General features: G+C 49.7%; 1 protein-coding gene across 1 annotated transcript in view; it reads left to right on the forward strand.

Moving 5' to 3' along the window:
* The window catches only part of XKR6 (XK related 6), a 270228-nt gene extending 262227 nt beyond the window's left edge, over positions 1-8001 (forward strand). Inside the window, exon 3 of the mRNA XM_065879599.1 lies at positions 6985-8001. Coding sequence (XP_065735671.1) covers positions 6985-7949 — 965 coding nt within the window. The 3' untranslated portion in view covers positions 7950-8001. The remainder of the gene's footprint in view (positions 1-6984) is intronic.
* The last annotated feature ends 6354 nt before the right edge of the window (positions 8002-14355 follow it).

Below are 14355 nucleotides of genomic sequence, written 5' to 3' on the forward strand. Positions count from 1 at the left end.
GCCTTCATTTCTGCATCTTAAAATCAGCCTCAGATACATTTATAGGGGAGAATGATCCGGTTAATGGGTGTCACAGCATGGAGTCTGGGCCAAGGTAGCTGTTCAGTAGAGGGGGTATTATTGTTATGGAAACTTATTAGAGATTAGCAGGTGACATAATGAGCCTGAATTCCGAGTCAGTAAAGAGATTTGTCACAGAAACCATGGCAAGACAATGCGCTGTAACGGAGACTACTGCTGTGGTGGCCAGATTTGAATTCTGTCCCCCTTGGACCATCTCCCTCACGTTAAGGAGCACGTTAAGGTATAATTTCTCAGACGTCAGCTCTCCTGAATTATTCCAATCCTCCCTTCCTTCCTATGTTTACACCATGCCACCCTGACTGGCCTTGGGGTTTTTCAGGTTGCCTCAGCCACCGATGTGTCTGTCCTGAGGGTTACATCCACAGTGATGGATGCCATCTTTTATTATGACCCTTCCTAAAGGTCAGTCTGGAAATGTCAGGAGTGTCTTAAGGTGACCCCATGTGGTAACCTCACGTGGGGATCACACTCTCTCCAAATGGGACTAAAATGAATATGTCAGTGCTTGCAAAAGTCTGCAGCTCAAAGAAAACTGTTAGACCTTAAATTATTTACTGTGGATGTATTTTCAGTGTAAGTTGAAAAAGGAGATTGATTTCTTTGTTGCTGCCACATCAGACTTACAGAATATAATTCTGGCTGATCGCCAGGCAGTGCGTCTGATTTGCTTAGAAGTGTGGAGTAGGAAAACGTTCTGAGGCTCCTCTAATTGGCAACAGTGTTCAGCATGTTTAAGGGGTGTGCTGGTAAATGCTTAACAACCAGTTCTTAGCAGGGTCGGAAGGAACCCTGATTTGTAGCATTTGCCAATTTCTGTGGTGTAAATATTCCCACCACGCCTATTTCAGGCCTCTCACATGACATCAGCCAGCCCACAAAATTCCTGCCCATTTGACAACTGGATCTCGGAAGCCAGGATGACTGGCCCCAGCACACAGACCGTGAGTGAGGAGTGAGATAATGCCAGGGGTCGGTGGTCGCACTCTTGCTTACTCCTGTGTAACCTTGGCCAAGTTACTTGACGTCTCTGAGCCTGGTTCACAGATGGCATCCTTGAGGCTGGTTTCCTTTCCCTGGTGGCCCGGGTAGGAAAGTACCTTTGTATCATCACTCCCTTGCTGTGTCTCCTGGGTGGAGGTTAGTACAGGAGACAGGCGGTGATGCTTAGAGAGCTGTGCCCACAGCTGCCTTATCTTTGTCTGAGAGCATTTCTAAGCACAGACTGGGCTTTTTTAAAACGTAGGAAGATGGGTGAAGTTTGATGGGTAGAAAGAGAAGAATTGCCCGTCTAATAGGAGCTCAATCTGGAGAAAATAGACAGTGGAAATTAGCCAAGCAGGTGGTGGAGTTCCCCCAAACCTTAGCTTCAGTGGTAAAAGGAGGGAGGAGGTGAGGGCTGAGAGAGGCAGATGTTCACCTTGACGTGTGGATAGACACATAGCAACTTGAGCCTGTTTCTTGGTTTGGGGAATCTCTGGGGGACCCGCCCATGGGGGTACAATGTCATATAAATTAGGTGAGCCACAACGGGAGTGTGGCCACATCCACATCTCTTAAATTCAGATTCAGTCTCCTCACCTGTAAAACGAGGATAACAGCCCAGCAGGGAAAGGATGCCATAGCTGGGGACTAGCTAATGGTCAAGTGTGCAAGAGTAGATCCAAACGACAGATGTCAGAGTCAGGGGGAGGTGCATGGACCCAGTCCTCTGAATGCCACCCTTAGGAATTGGTCATCAACCTCACCGAGAGCTCTCAGTTGTGACTCGGGGGTCAGGAGTGAAGGGAGGTGGGAGAGTTAAGGGAGCAAGGTTGTTACCCTCGAGAAGGTTGCAGAAGAGACGGGAGAGGTGGGATCTCACGGCAGAGGGTGCAGGGTCCAGGGGGCTGTTCTTTGTAAGCTGGCGGTACTTGCCCACGGAGACACGCTGATAGGAGGGAGCTGGGAGCTAGGGGTCTGCACAGCTGACTCTTCTGCGCCTGCTCTGCTCTGCTCAGCACCCCATCCAGTCCCTCCTCCTCGAGTGTTTTCCAGTGTGTGATTTAGCGGTGGGACCAGAAGGGAGCTCTTTGTGGCAGAAGGAAGAACAGGGCAGCTGGTGACAGGGCCGGACATTCACCGCCCCCGCTCTGGGAAACAAAGTCCAGCAGTGAACCCCACTCGCCCAGGCTCACAAACAGCCTTGGGGCCAATCCAGGTGCTCCTGCGGCTTCTCAGAGACTCCTTGAACCCGCGTGCAGCGTTCCCCCGGCGAGACTGTCTCGCGATTTGGTTTCTCCTCAAGTCCCCTTTCTGGCTCCCATTCACTGGCCCCCAGTGCCGCTCTGCTCTGGTCCATCCGGGTCACGGCCCTGCTTCTTCTTGCCAGACTGCAGCCTCCCTACCTCACCCTGATGACGGCCCTCCTGCCGCCCTGGTCCCTTCCACGGCATCACACCTTTCCTCCTGCTTCCTCCACTTCATCTGCTCCCCACCCCTCTCTGATTTTAGGGTCCCGACCTTCCCCCAGACACCCTGTCACTCTGTCTGCTTCTCACGTGGTGGGACATCCACACTCACTTTTTGCTTTGTTCCCCAACTGGCAACAGTTCAACTGACAGTGACCCTTGGGTATTGCAGGGACACCACCAAATTGGTGGTGATGGTGACTTCCCAGAGGACTGCCCCTCCTTGGTCAAGGGCCTCCAACTGCAGGCTGCAGCCCCTCATGCTCTGCTCCGTTGGTCATAAGGTGTGGACATCCTATTTCCGGAAACCTTAGCCCCTGGGTCTGGTGATCAGAGCCCCAAGGCCCCTGTCCCAAGCCTTTCTCAGGGGGTGGCCCCCACGAGGCTCTGGCTCAGTGACCTCCCAGATGGTGGGGCTGAACTTGGTTCACCCAGTGGGCCAGCTGCAATCCCCCCTTCCTGGTCTGCAGCAGGAAAAGAGAGCAAGCCGTGAAGGTCACTGCCCAGAACTCGTCACAGCCGAACGTGGAGTGTTTTACAATTTCCAGTCTGATCTTTGCAATGCAGAAAATGATGGAGCTGTAAGTGAGAGGAATCATAAATGTGCCCAGGCCTGTCTGAGAATTTCACTGGGGGCCACGAGGCTGCTTCCACAGCCGGTTGCTGTGGTCTTGGGGTCTTGGCCAGGATAATGCATTGACTTTTGGGTTGACCTCGGGCCAGACAGAAATCTTCCAAGTGAGCCACTGCAGGAGGAAAACCCTGCACTTCCTCCCTCTGTAATAATATACGCTGCAGGCCTTTGAAGATTAATCACTTAACAGAGGGAAAGTGATCTCAGTTAATTCTGCTGGAGTCATCTCTTTCTTTGGGGCTTGAATGTTACTTTCCTGAGGAAAGTGGAAGAGAATTCAGATTTGGTTTTTAGCTCCATAATCAGGGCCCTCTCTCAGATACCTGTAGGTACTACACCTCCCATCCACTCTTGGCAAAAGATTCAAATCCTTTACACCCAGAGGGCCCAGTCCCTGCTAAGACCAAATCTGGAGGGTCCATTTAATACAGTGGCTACTTTCAAGGCCATGGAGTCTGAGTTTGAATTCCAATTCTGCTTCTTGATAGAAGTATGATTTTTGAAAAATATCTTGTTCATCAAAAAAAATGGAATTGGAACACTGTATCCAATATCACAGACTAGGTGGCTAAAACAACAGAAATTTTATCGTCTCACAGCTCTGGAGGCTGGAAGTCCAAGATCACGTGTCGGCAGGGTTGATTTCTCCTGAGGCTTCTCTCCTTGACTTGCAAACGGCCGTCTTCTTGCTGTGTCCTCACGTGGTCTTTCCTCTGTGAGCACATCCCAGGCATCTCTGTGGGCCCAAATGATCTGTTCTCATAAGGACAATAGGCATTAGGGTGGATTAGGGCCACCCCTAATTGCCTCTTTAAAGGCCCTATCTCCAAATGCAGTCACGTAGTAAGGTCCTGGGGGTTAGGGCTTCAACATAAGAATTTGGGGGTGGGAGAGGTGGGGACATTGCCCATAACAAGTGCCTACATCACAGGGTTCTTCTAAATAAGATACATGCTCAGTGAATCATGGTGTGTAGTTTCTCTCGGGTAGCCTCTGTTTCCTGTTGGATGTGTGGGTTTGAAGTGGGTGGTCTGTGAAGCTCCTATAACGTTTGGCGATCTACAACTTCACCATGTCGGGAGCAGATGAGGCAGAGAGGTAAGACGGCGGCTGGACATCAGCCAGCCCACAGGCCCCCAGCCAGGTGTCGGCTCTCGGTCCTCCACGTGACTGTCTCCCGAGCCCCCCTTGTAATTTAGCAGTGATGTCTTATGACGTTTGCGGAACATTCATACCACATCCTAGAGAGAACTTCCAGAAGTGCTGACCGTGGACCGAGGCAGTGTGTGCGTCGGCTTAGAGGGGAGTGATTTCTGCAATACCCTGAAACCACAGGCATGGATCTGGAAGTGGCGTAGGTGACCCAGAAGATAGATCGACGATGAAGGATTGAATTTCGCTTCACCAATGTGGTCAGTGGACGTTTGAATTCCTCTTTGCTCATTTTGGGCGTGGATGGGGCTACCATCACAGCACACCGAACAATGAAATCAGGACGGTGACAGCAGAGGGGCTGTCCTGCTTCTGCACCCCAAGTTTGTTCAAGAGCACACTCCGAGTTAGACTGGATTAGACCACACTTCGGCAAAAGCTAGCTTCTTACTTCATGAGCTTGTGCTTTTCTGCAAACAGGGGAAGTAATACCTTTTGCTTTATTAGAAGAAACAGAAAAATCAAGCCTTCTTTCCATTCAGCTGCTGTAGAGATCCCCCTGATCACTGAGGGTCGGTAGCACCTCTGAGATGTATCACTTTTAGCATCAAGAAATGGGTTCACCCCAGGAGAGGGGTAATGCCGCAAAGAAGCTTTCCGAGGATGCTCCAGTGTTGGTAATAAGCCTGGCCCAGACGATCAAGATGACTGCACGTTCCCTGCCGTCCAGAAACCTACAGCCTAAATCACGTGACTCCCAAGGGAACCCATTCCCCTCCCTGCCCCAGCCTCAAGAGAACACGAACACAGGGGGCTCTGAAAGGTTAGCATAGCCACTGTGACATGGTCGCAAGAGACCACATGGCTTCAGCAGAGGCTGGTGGAAATGCCCTGTGTGTACAAAGGGCAAAGCAGGACACACATAAGTACTGTGTTCAGAACTTTCCAGAAAAGTGAGAGGAAAATCATCAGGTGTTTTCAAGATTGGCTTCTATGGAGAAATTGGGATTGTTTCTTCCCTGTTTATTTTCCACGTTGGCTGTGATTCTTGCAAAAGCAACACATACTCATCGTCACAGTTAACCTTCCAGGCTTTTTCTGTGCTCTGCCAGCACGCTGGTTTTTGGCATCAGACTCTAATGTTCTGCAAGCTGCAAACCGGCGCATCTCCCTGAAATGTCGGAAGGGAGGTGCCGCGTGGGCTGGGTGGGGAAGGACAAATGCGTGGGGCGAGGGGCAGGGAGTGACAGAGGACTTTGATCCTTCACTGAGGGTCAAGTGGAGAGGTGAGGAGGGGCCGGGGAAAGACCAACAGAAGGCTGGAACTCTGGGCCAGCTTCATGGGTCTCTTGATGAATGAGGCTCCTGGATCTGACCTTTGGCCTTAAGAGAGAAAACGACCGGGTCACTTTGATGTCAGCCTGGAAGAACGCCGTAGGGGAATCGTGCTCTGGGGTGAAGGTGGGGACCTTGATTAGGAGATGGTGGCCCATGGGGTAGTATTCAGGGCTCCAGCTGAATTTAGCTGCATTTAATTCTGAAATCTGGGGAGAGAAGAAAAACAAAAGAGGCACTAGACGGACTGAGTGGAGCTAATGCTTGAAGGAGCAGAGGGGCAAGGGGGCCTTGCTCCAGAGGAGATGGTATGACGATGCCGGACTTCATGATCGCCTGCCCATGGGTGGACTTGGAGAGACTCCAGCCACTGTTTATTGCGTTTAGATTGATTGAGTTACAAATATCACATAGGCAGCGTCATAAATAAAATTGCTCTACCGTCCCTTGGGATCAGACACATTCACTTGCTCGTTGAGGAGACGTGTAGGTAATGATGTGCAGAGGCCTTGGAGAGCTCACCGGGCTAGGGAGGGGAAAGGCATCCCCAAAGCCCAAGTTACACTGCTCATTGCAGGACAGAAGCAGAGAAGGACAGGGCCTCCCCAGTCAAGGCCTCAGGGAACCTCGAGCAGTGGCTGATTGGAGAAGGCAACAAGGAGCGTGGGGAGACCACGAGAGACAAGAGTGAATGCGAAAGCAGTCAGAGAAACACAGGCCGTCCCCGGGTCCTTGATCAGGGTGGCCTTAGGGAGTGGATGGGGAAAGGCCAGATAGAAGAAGATCCCCTTAAGGGCTCCTTGGCCTTGAGCGAGCTGGCGAGAAGGGGAAGGGTGACTCCAAAGCCTTCTCAAAGTAGGACAGCTGTGCGCCTTGGGGCGTTAGTAAGCTCTCGGTCTTCACAATCGGTGATCCCATCTACTGGCTGCTCTGAGAGCACAGCCTGGTGGTGACAAGGACACCGACCCCGCCAGTGAGCTTATGATCTCTTACAATAGAACACGTGGGGTCCCTCCCACAGCAGAGGTGATGAGCCAGCACAGCGGTCCTGGCTCTCTAGCCCCTTGGCAGAGCACGCCAACCTCAGCTTCACTCTTGAGCCGTGGGTCTCCAGAAGTTCTGGCCTGGGTCGTTGACACTGAAGCTAGATTTCACAAGCTGTCAGCTTAGGGGGCAGCCATGGCCTCCAAGTTCGGGTCCTGATTTTGTGTTTCTTTCTCCCTCCTCCTGTAGATCGTGGTGTGTGTGGGCGTCTCCTCGGCTGGCAGCCCTGCTGTGCCCGGCGGTTGAGGTCCACGGTTTTGACTGTGTGGGTTTGTGTCTTTCCGGCAGGTGTCTCCTCTGTGACTTCCCTGATGTCCCTGGCTTGGGTGCTAGCCTCCTATCACAAGCTGCTGCGGGACTCCAGGGACGACAAGAAGAGTATGAGCTACAGAGGGGCCCTCATCCACCTCTTCTGGCGCCTCTTCACCATCTCATCCAGAGTTATCTCTTTTGCCCTCTTTGCTTCCATCTTCCAGCTCTACTTCGGGATCTTCGTGGTGGTTCACTGGTGTGCCATGGCCTTCTGGATTATCCATGGCGGAACAGACTTCTGCATGTCCAAGTGGGAGGAGATCCTCTTCAACATGGTGGTAGGGATCGTGTACATTTTCTGCTGGTTTAACGTCAAGGAAGGGCGGACTCGATATCGAATGTTTGCATATTATACGATAGTCTTGACCGAGAATGCTGCCTTGACGTTCCTTTGGTATTTTTACAGAGACCCGGAGACCACTGACTCCTTTGCGGTGCCAGCACTGTGTTGTGTCTTTATTAGCTTTGTGGCTGGGATTGCACTGATGCTCTTATATTACGGTGTGCTGCATCCCACGGGGCCGCGAGTTAAGATCTTGGCCAGCTCCTGTTGTGCCGAGCTGCTCTGGGGCATCCCTTTGCCCCCCGATGTTGAGCCCATGGCGCCTCAGACCCCTGGGTACCGGGGGACCCAGGTCACGCCTACCAGAGCCGTAACGGAACAACAGGAGGATCTCACGGCTGACACTTGCTTGCCCGTTTTCCAAGTGAGACCCATGGGGCCCTCTACCCCGTTGGGGCGTCCTTACCTCCCAGAAGGGCCCCTCATTAAGATTGACATGCCGAGAAAGAGATACCCAGCTTGGGATGCTCATTTTGTAGACAGGAGATTGAGAAGGACTATTAACATTCTGCAATATGTCACCCCCGCCGCGGTAGGCATTCGGTATCGAGATGGACCGCTCCTTTACGAGCTGCTACAGTATGAGTCTTCGCTCTGAGAGCATCTCGACCCAAGTTGAGAAGGGGACCTTAAGTTTGGTTTGCGGTAAACGCCGCTTGCAAGAAATATAACTCCTCCCTTCCTTCAATACACAGAACTACCACCACCACTACCACCACCACCACCAATGCTACAAAAAACAAAAAGAGAATAAGTCACAACCCCTTCAGATAAGCTTTCTTTCCAGTCGCTGTATGTATACAAAGATATTCTCTATGTTTTGTAAGTAAAAACAAAAAGAAAACCTTTCTTTTGTTTTTTACACATAAGTAACAGTATTGAAAAAAAAAATCCCACACTATGGTTCATACGGTGGAGAAGAAGGAGTTGTCTCCACTCCAAAAGAAAAACAAAGTTTTATACCTTTACACCAAGTGTAGGTCATTTACGGGATTGGTGCTGATTGAAAGAACAAAACAAAACAAACACAAACAAACAAACAAACAAAACCTTCAACTGCCTTATGCCCTTAGGTGCTGAGTTTCATTAAGTACTGTCACGTTTTCTCATGCAAAACTCTCTGGTGATTTTTGCACTGGGAGGGGGAAAATTAAACAATCAGATGAAACCAATCTAGAAACGAAACAAAAACCAACCAACGAATAAAACACAAAGCAATCATTCTTCCTATCTGATGATTTGTATTGAAGAAAACAAATTGACCAAAAGCAAAAGCATAGAAACCCCTCCCTCTTTTTGGTTTCTCTCCCCCTTCTCCCGTCCCTGCCCCCAACTTCTCAGCCCCTTCTTGGAGCCAAAGGGCCATTTGAAATTCAGATGGTTGGAAGAGCTCCTTGAAGGCTGACTAGGTGCCATTTTAGCGTTCACCTATTAAGAATCACATTTGTTTCCTGGTGAAAAAGCAAAACAGAACAAAACAAAAACCACCCTAATAATTCGATAAGAAAAGGAAATTCTAAAGCAAATTAAAGGAGATTTCCATATATGTAATCAAAGAGAATCAGTAATAATAAAACTCAGCATAGTAGCAAAAAGAATGACATCAATTTAAAGGCACAATACTTAATCAGTGACTGGCAAAAATGATTTGTTCTGTCATTTTAAGGCCGTGAAAGGTATACATTTATCCCATGTGATATTGTGTAAGGCCTCTTCTGTTTCCATTTGGTGGGAAGCCTTAAATTGATCTGGAAAGAATTCTTCATTTTTCGTTTGTGCTTTTTAAAAATAGTAACACAAAGAGGAAAATTAGAACATAAAAAATAAGTTAAATTGTAATAACTGACCCATTTCAAAGACTGTTTGGTGCTTCTGTCTTTCACCATTGTGGTTGGCTGAAAGTTACTCAGCTCACTTGGTGCATCTGGGTTGAGTGGGAAACTGTGTGTGTGTGTGTGTGTGTGTGTGTGTGTGTGTGTCTGTGTGTGTGTGTGTCTGCTGCAAGGTCTTGCCAGAAATGTAGAAAAAACAGTATATGACAGACTCTGGGTATTGCTGAGGTGGAGTGTAAGGGGCTGGGAAGTGGGGAGCAGGGGGAGGGGATGTTGCTTTACCTTGAGCCCCTTTATGATGGCAAGAGTCACACCAGCAGCATACTCTGGGTCTTAGAGACCGTGTCATTTGGGTGAAGATTTGATTCAATTATTTATTTCCTCATTGTACCAAGTTGAATTTCTGGAGGTGTTGCGAGTATGTTCAACCATTTTTTAAATGTTATTTTTCAAAGTATTGCTCTTGTAAGGAATATTCTGTTCTAGGGCATCGTTTCAATCCCATCTTATCTCTACTTGGGCACAAAAAAAAAAAAAAAAAAAAAGGAAAAGAAAAAAATGACAAAAAGAAAAAAAATCTCCACAAAAAAGGTATATATATATATAAGTCTCTCTATATATACACACAATATTTTTAAGTAAAAATACTGTTAGTCTTTGTTGTGTGTAGCGGCGATTTTTTTTCTTAATTCCAGATATAACTGTTTAGGGTGCAAGACCTCACGTTGAGCTACTCTTAGGAGAAGTTCAAAAACTGAGGAATTTTTTTTTTTTTTATGTTTGTGGGGTTCTTTTAAAAATATATATTATTCAAAGAGGTTTCTCCTTTCCTCCCTTCATTGTTTATCTAAACCTGTAAGAAACAAACAAAGCAAAACAGAAAACCCCACAAATTTTAAATTTCAGTTGGGTTGTAAAACTGGATTCTCCTTTCTCTGTTCAGACCCCTTTGATTTCCTTGATTATTACTAAATTTGCAGTGCCGTCCTGCCCCCTCCCTCCCCGACGCGGCTGTCCCCTCGGGTTCTCCCTGGCAGCGGGACGGAGGGCAGAGGGCAGGAGGGCATGTCCAGGAAGCACTCCGCACAGAGCACACCCAGGCCTGCTGAGGACCAGCCCTGCTGGCCTGTCCCCACCCCTCTGAGGGCTGGGGGCCCTCGGCGATTAATTGGGAGTTCCAATCTGGTCAGAGGTGCTTTTCCTTTTTATTCTGCTTCCCTACCAAGGGCTTATTAGCTCATGGCTTACTCTGCAGAGGCTGAAGAAGGTGAGGCCATTAGAGTGGGGCTTGATGCTGTCCATCCTGTGCATCCCTCTGGGACCTCGGCCACTCAGACTTGTTTGTTCTTAGATTTAGTTCCTTTCTCTTTTTCATTTCGACGCAGTCACGGACTTTGATTTGCCACCTCTGTTTCACTGATACACATTCAGTGTGCACGCGCGCACGTGCGTGTGTTTACACGCAACCGAGAAAACTGCTGACGTCCGTTGACCTGGAGCGCCAAAAGTCGGGGTGACTCAGGGAGGGCTCTCTGGAGGCTTAGCCACTGGGAACAGAGTTGAAGACCACAGGATGTTTCAGGAAGCCTTTCTTTCCACCTGCATTGGACTGGGCTCCACGGGACTCAGGCAGGAGGGTGCCCTGCTCCCCTGACATGCTATTCCCCACTCCCTTCATCGTGCCACAGCCTTTCCTAAGGATGAAAATACGCATCTATGAGCAGCAGCAGGGAAGTCCAGTTCTGCAAAGAGACAGGAAAAGGAACAAAAGTCAAGAAGGAAGTAAAGAACATGGGAGGGTGGGAGGGAGGAGGGAAACTTCAAGTTTTCATCTGTCCTCTTACCCCATGAGAGGTGGTGGCCTCAGCCCACCCCAGGAATCCCATGTTAATCAGCATTTGCCTGACCCCTGACAAACCCTTAAGGGCGTTGAGGCACCAGCTCGTGCTGCCCCAGCTGCTCCCCAAGGGAACGCTTAAGATGTTTAAAAACAAAAACTCTCTGGGCCCACTTCTTGCCCAGAAATTCCTGATGAAAACTAATTAACAAGCTCCAATATTTAGTTCCGGTAGGAGATAAGCATACTGTACCAGGACCTAGAGAATAAAATAGGAAACTAACTTTCCTTATTGCATCCCCATCAGATATGCCCACAATCCCCCACAGAAAATCTGGCCCTTCTTTTCATTCTCAGAAAAGAATGAAGAATAAAGATGGTGGCATCTCTAAAATCGGGCTGATTTTGTTAGCATCATTTCTGTAAGCTCTTTTTCTCCCTTGCTCAGTAGGTCTGCCTCTTCTCTGGGCCCCTGCGTGAAACCTCAGTCCCCTCAGACAGCATCAAGGCAGTGTCCCCTGAGCTCACTGTCACAGGCCTGTGACATCCCAAACTAGAGCTAAGAGGATTTAAACTCAGCAGATGAGCCCCAATGACCTTACCCACCCCCAGAGTTTCTCATTTCTCCAACACATTCCTCCACCCTGTCTCCAGAAGGTTCCCCTTGTTCTGCGGGGTCAGACTTGTCCCAGCAGGCAGGGGGCCGGGAGTGCTGTGGAGGGCAGGCTCCATCTCTCTTGGTCTCACATGCTGCCGGCATGTCCCTCCTCAGTCAAGAAAGACAATACTTTCTTACGGCCCGGGGGGGTCTCTTCATCCCTCCCAGATCCCCCAAACACCACCTCCCCAGGCACAAAGTCACCCCGGACACCCAGAGGCCTAACCCATCCCCTCAATAGCCACAGCCCCTTTGAGTCCCAGGGTGGTTTAAAAGAGTACAAACACCTGTCTAGACCGTGGTCCTGAGGGTGGACCACAGACATCAGACCCTGTCCCAATAGGAGCCTTATTCTCAGGAAGAAAAATCTATAGGTTCTTAAAAAGCATCGAATGACATCATTTCCCCCATTCTCCCTCTCCTTTTATCCCCTCCCATACGGTCATAGGGGCAGAAGAAGAGGTTTCCGGTGCTGATCTTGTCCAGAGGCCCTCTGAACAGGCATGGCCTCACTGTACGTGCCGAGACTCCCCTCACGGTGTTGACAGGCCCTCTGCTGGAGGCATACTTCCTCTTTCCCTTTCTGTTCTGCTCCTTGCTCCTGGGGGTTGGGAGAGCTCTAAGGAGCCCCAGGACCTAATGGCCCTAGACCGTAGCAAAATTTTGTTTCTCCGTTACCTAGGAACAGAGGGAAGAAGAGAACAACAGTACGCCCGCTCAGAGCCTTTGGGCTGGAGGAAAGGGTGTCAGGCCCTACACTGAAGGGGGCTGGGGCGTCTTCTACACACAGCTTCCACACCCTCCTGCTGCTGGCTCTCAGATGGGGAGGAGGGGTCGGTTCCCTAGCATTCGCTTGGCCCACATGATGGCATTGTCTTTGCCAAGGAAAGTGGCTTCTTACTCAAAGTGAGCCCTTTTGAGGCCTCTGATGTATGACGACAGCAGCTGAGGGGGGGGGGTGTCTTCGTGAAGGGCACACTCCTTGTGCACATTCATTTGATTTTCTCATCAAAAAACTAAAATCTGTTATTTCTTCACCAAACTGAAAAATATTAAATTAACACTACCAGATTTGGCATGGGGAAGGGGGTCTGTATCTGGAGAGTGGGAAGAGAAGATGGCTTATTGCAATGACTTTCCCCTGATTCCAGTGATATTCCCAGTATACACCAGAAAATGGCCAGGGAAATCTCGAAGAGCTCAGGGGAGACCGGGAAGAACCTCCGCATGAGGGGAAAGGGGAGGACGCACAGGGCAGACTCATCCCCAGGGCCTGCATCTGCCATAGACGTAGCAGCTCTGCTCATTTCGTTCTCAGACATTGATCGAGTACTAGATTCTGTCTGGCAGCCTTCCTCGTGAAGCACACACAGGTGTCCTATAGGAAGTGAATCTAAGTCAACCTCCGCTCCTTTTGTAAAAGCCCAGACGTGCATGAAATCCCTTCATCCAACACCGGCCACTGTTGTACGAACGTTACAGTCACACACACGGCACAGAAACAAACATTCCATCCAGATAAGCCACATTCCGTTCTCATCCACAGCTTGACCTCCTGGACATGGAAATTGCAGTGGTCAGCCTATCGCAGGCTACAAACCCATAAGCTCGTAAGAGGACTGTCCCAGAGGATCTGAAATCAGTGTTTCCCTGTCCCAGTTGCAAAGCCTGTGAAAAGGCCATCCTGCCTTCTCAGAGATTTTTTTCGAAGCGTCTCCCTGGGGGAAAAAGATCATGCTCAGTCTCATTTCCTGCAGTGGCAATCTTTCTCACCTATCCTGAGCTGTTTGAAAGGTTTCATTTCTTGCTTGAAACACTGCATCTTATGCTATTGGCCAAATATCAAAAGACAAAGGCACTGCCTTGATCTACCTGCAGCTTTATTCCTCTGCCTGCCTCTTTCTGTCTGCCTTACTTGACTCTCCCGGGCACCATCTGCTTCTTCCCCTCCTCCTGGGAAGGAGCTGTGCCTTCTTATCCTCTGTACCTTTCCGCGTAGTGGCTGGCAGGACAAGGCTGGTATGTGTTGGAGCCAAAGGTTGGGAGTCCTATTCATGGCAGCTCCTGAGGGCAGCAGACGGACGCCGTGGGAGTTCCCCCTGCACACAGCCAACACTTTGTGTCAAGGGCTAAGAATAGACCAAATGGGAAATGAGCAGGCAGGGCCTCAGGGGCTCCTGCCCTGGTGTGCCCCATCCCATGCAGGACGGTATGCACGCCCCAATGGGAGCTGCCTGCCCTTGCCAACCCCTAACACGAATCGCAAGCCTCCACGCGGGAAACTGAAGTCAGTCAGCTCACTCATGCTCGTCCAGGAGGGTCTACTCCTAAAATACATCCTCAGACCAAGGAGAGCAAAGGAATAATTTCCTTTGGATATAGTGCCAAGTGGTCACCCAGCAAACATCTCTCTAGAAGCGGCCTTTGGCCATTTGACATGGTGGGTACAGACACCTGGTCACCTAGTAGATGAACTCCCTTGGTCGATTTCTCCATCCTCACCATAGCTCAGGGGTCCTCGGGCTAGAGTGGGGCTGGGAGATTTGTGTCAGCTCTAGACCTCCTAGAAGCTCATCTTTAGACCCAGAAAGATCAGGAAATATCACAGGCTGATTCAGGGTCCCCACTGTGATCGTGGATAACTCACTTCACCTCTCGGTGCCTTGGTTTCTCCATC

Source organism: Phocoena phocoena, chromosome 6 (assembly GCF_963924675.1).
Source record: "Phocoena phocoena chromosome 6, mPhoPho1.1, whole genome shotgun sequence".
Classification (NCBI taxonomy): Eukaryota; Metazoa; Chordata; class Mammalia; order Artiodactyla; family Phocoenidae; genus Phocoena; species Phocoena phocoena.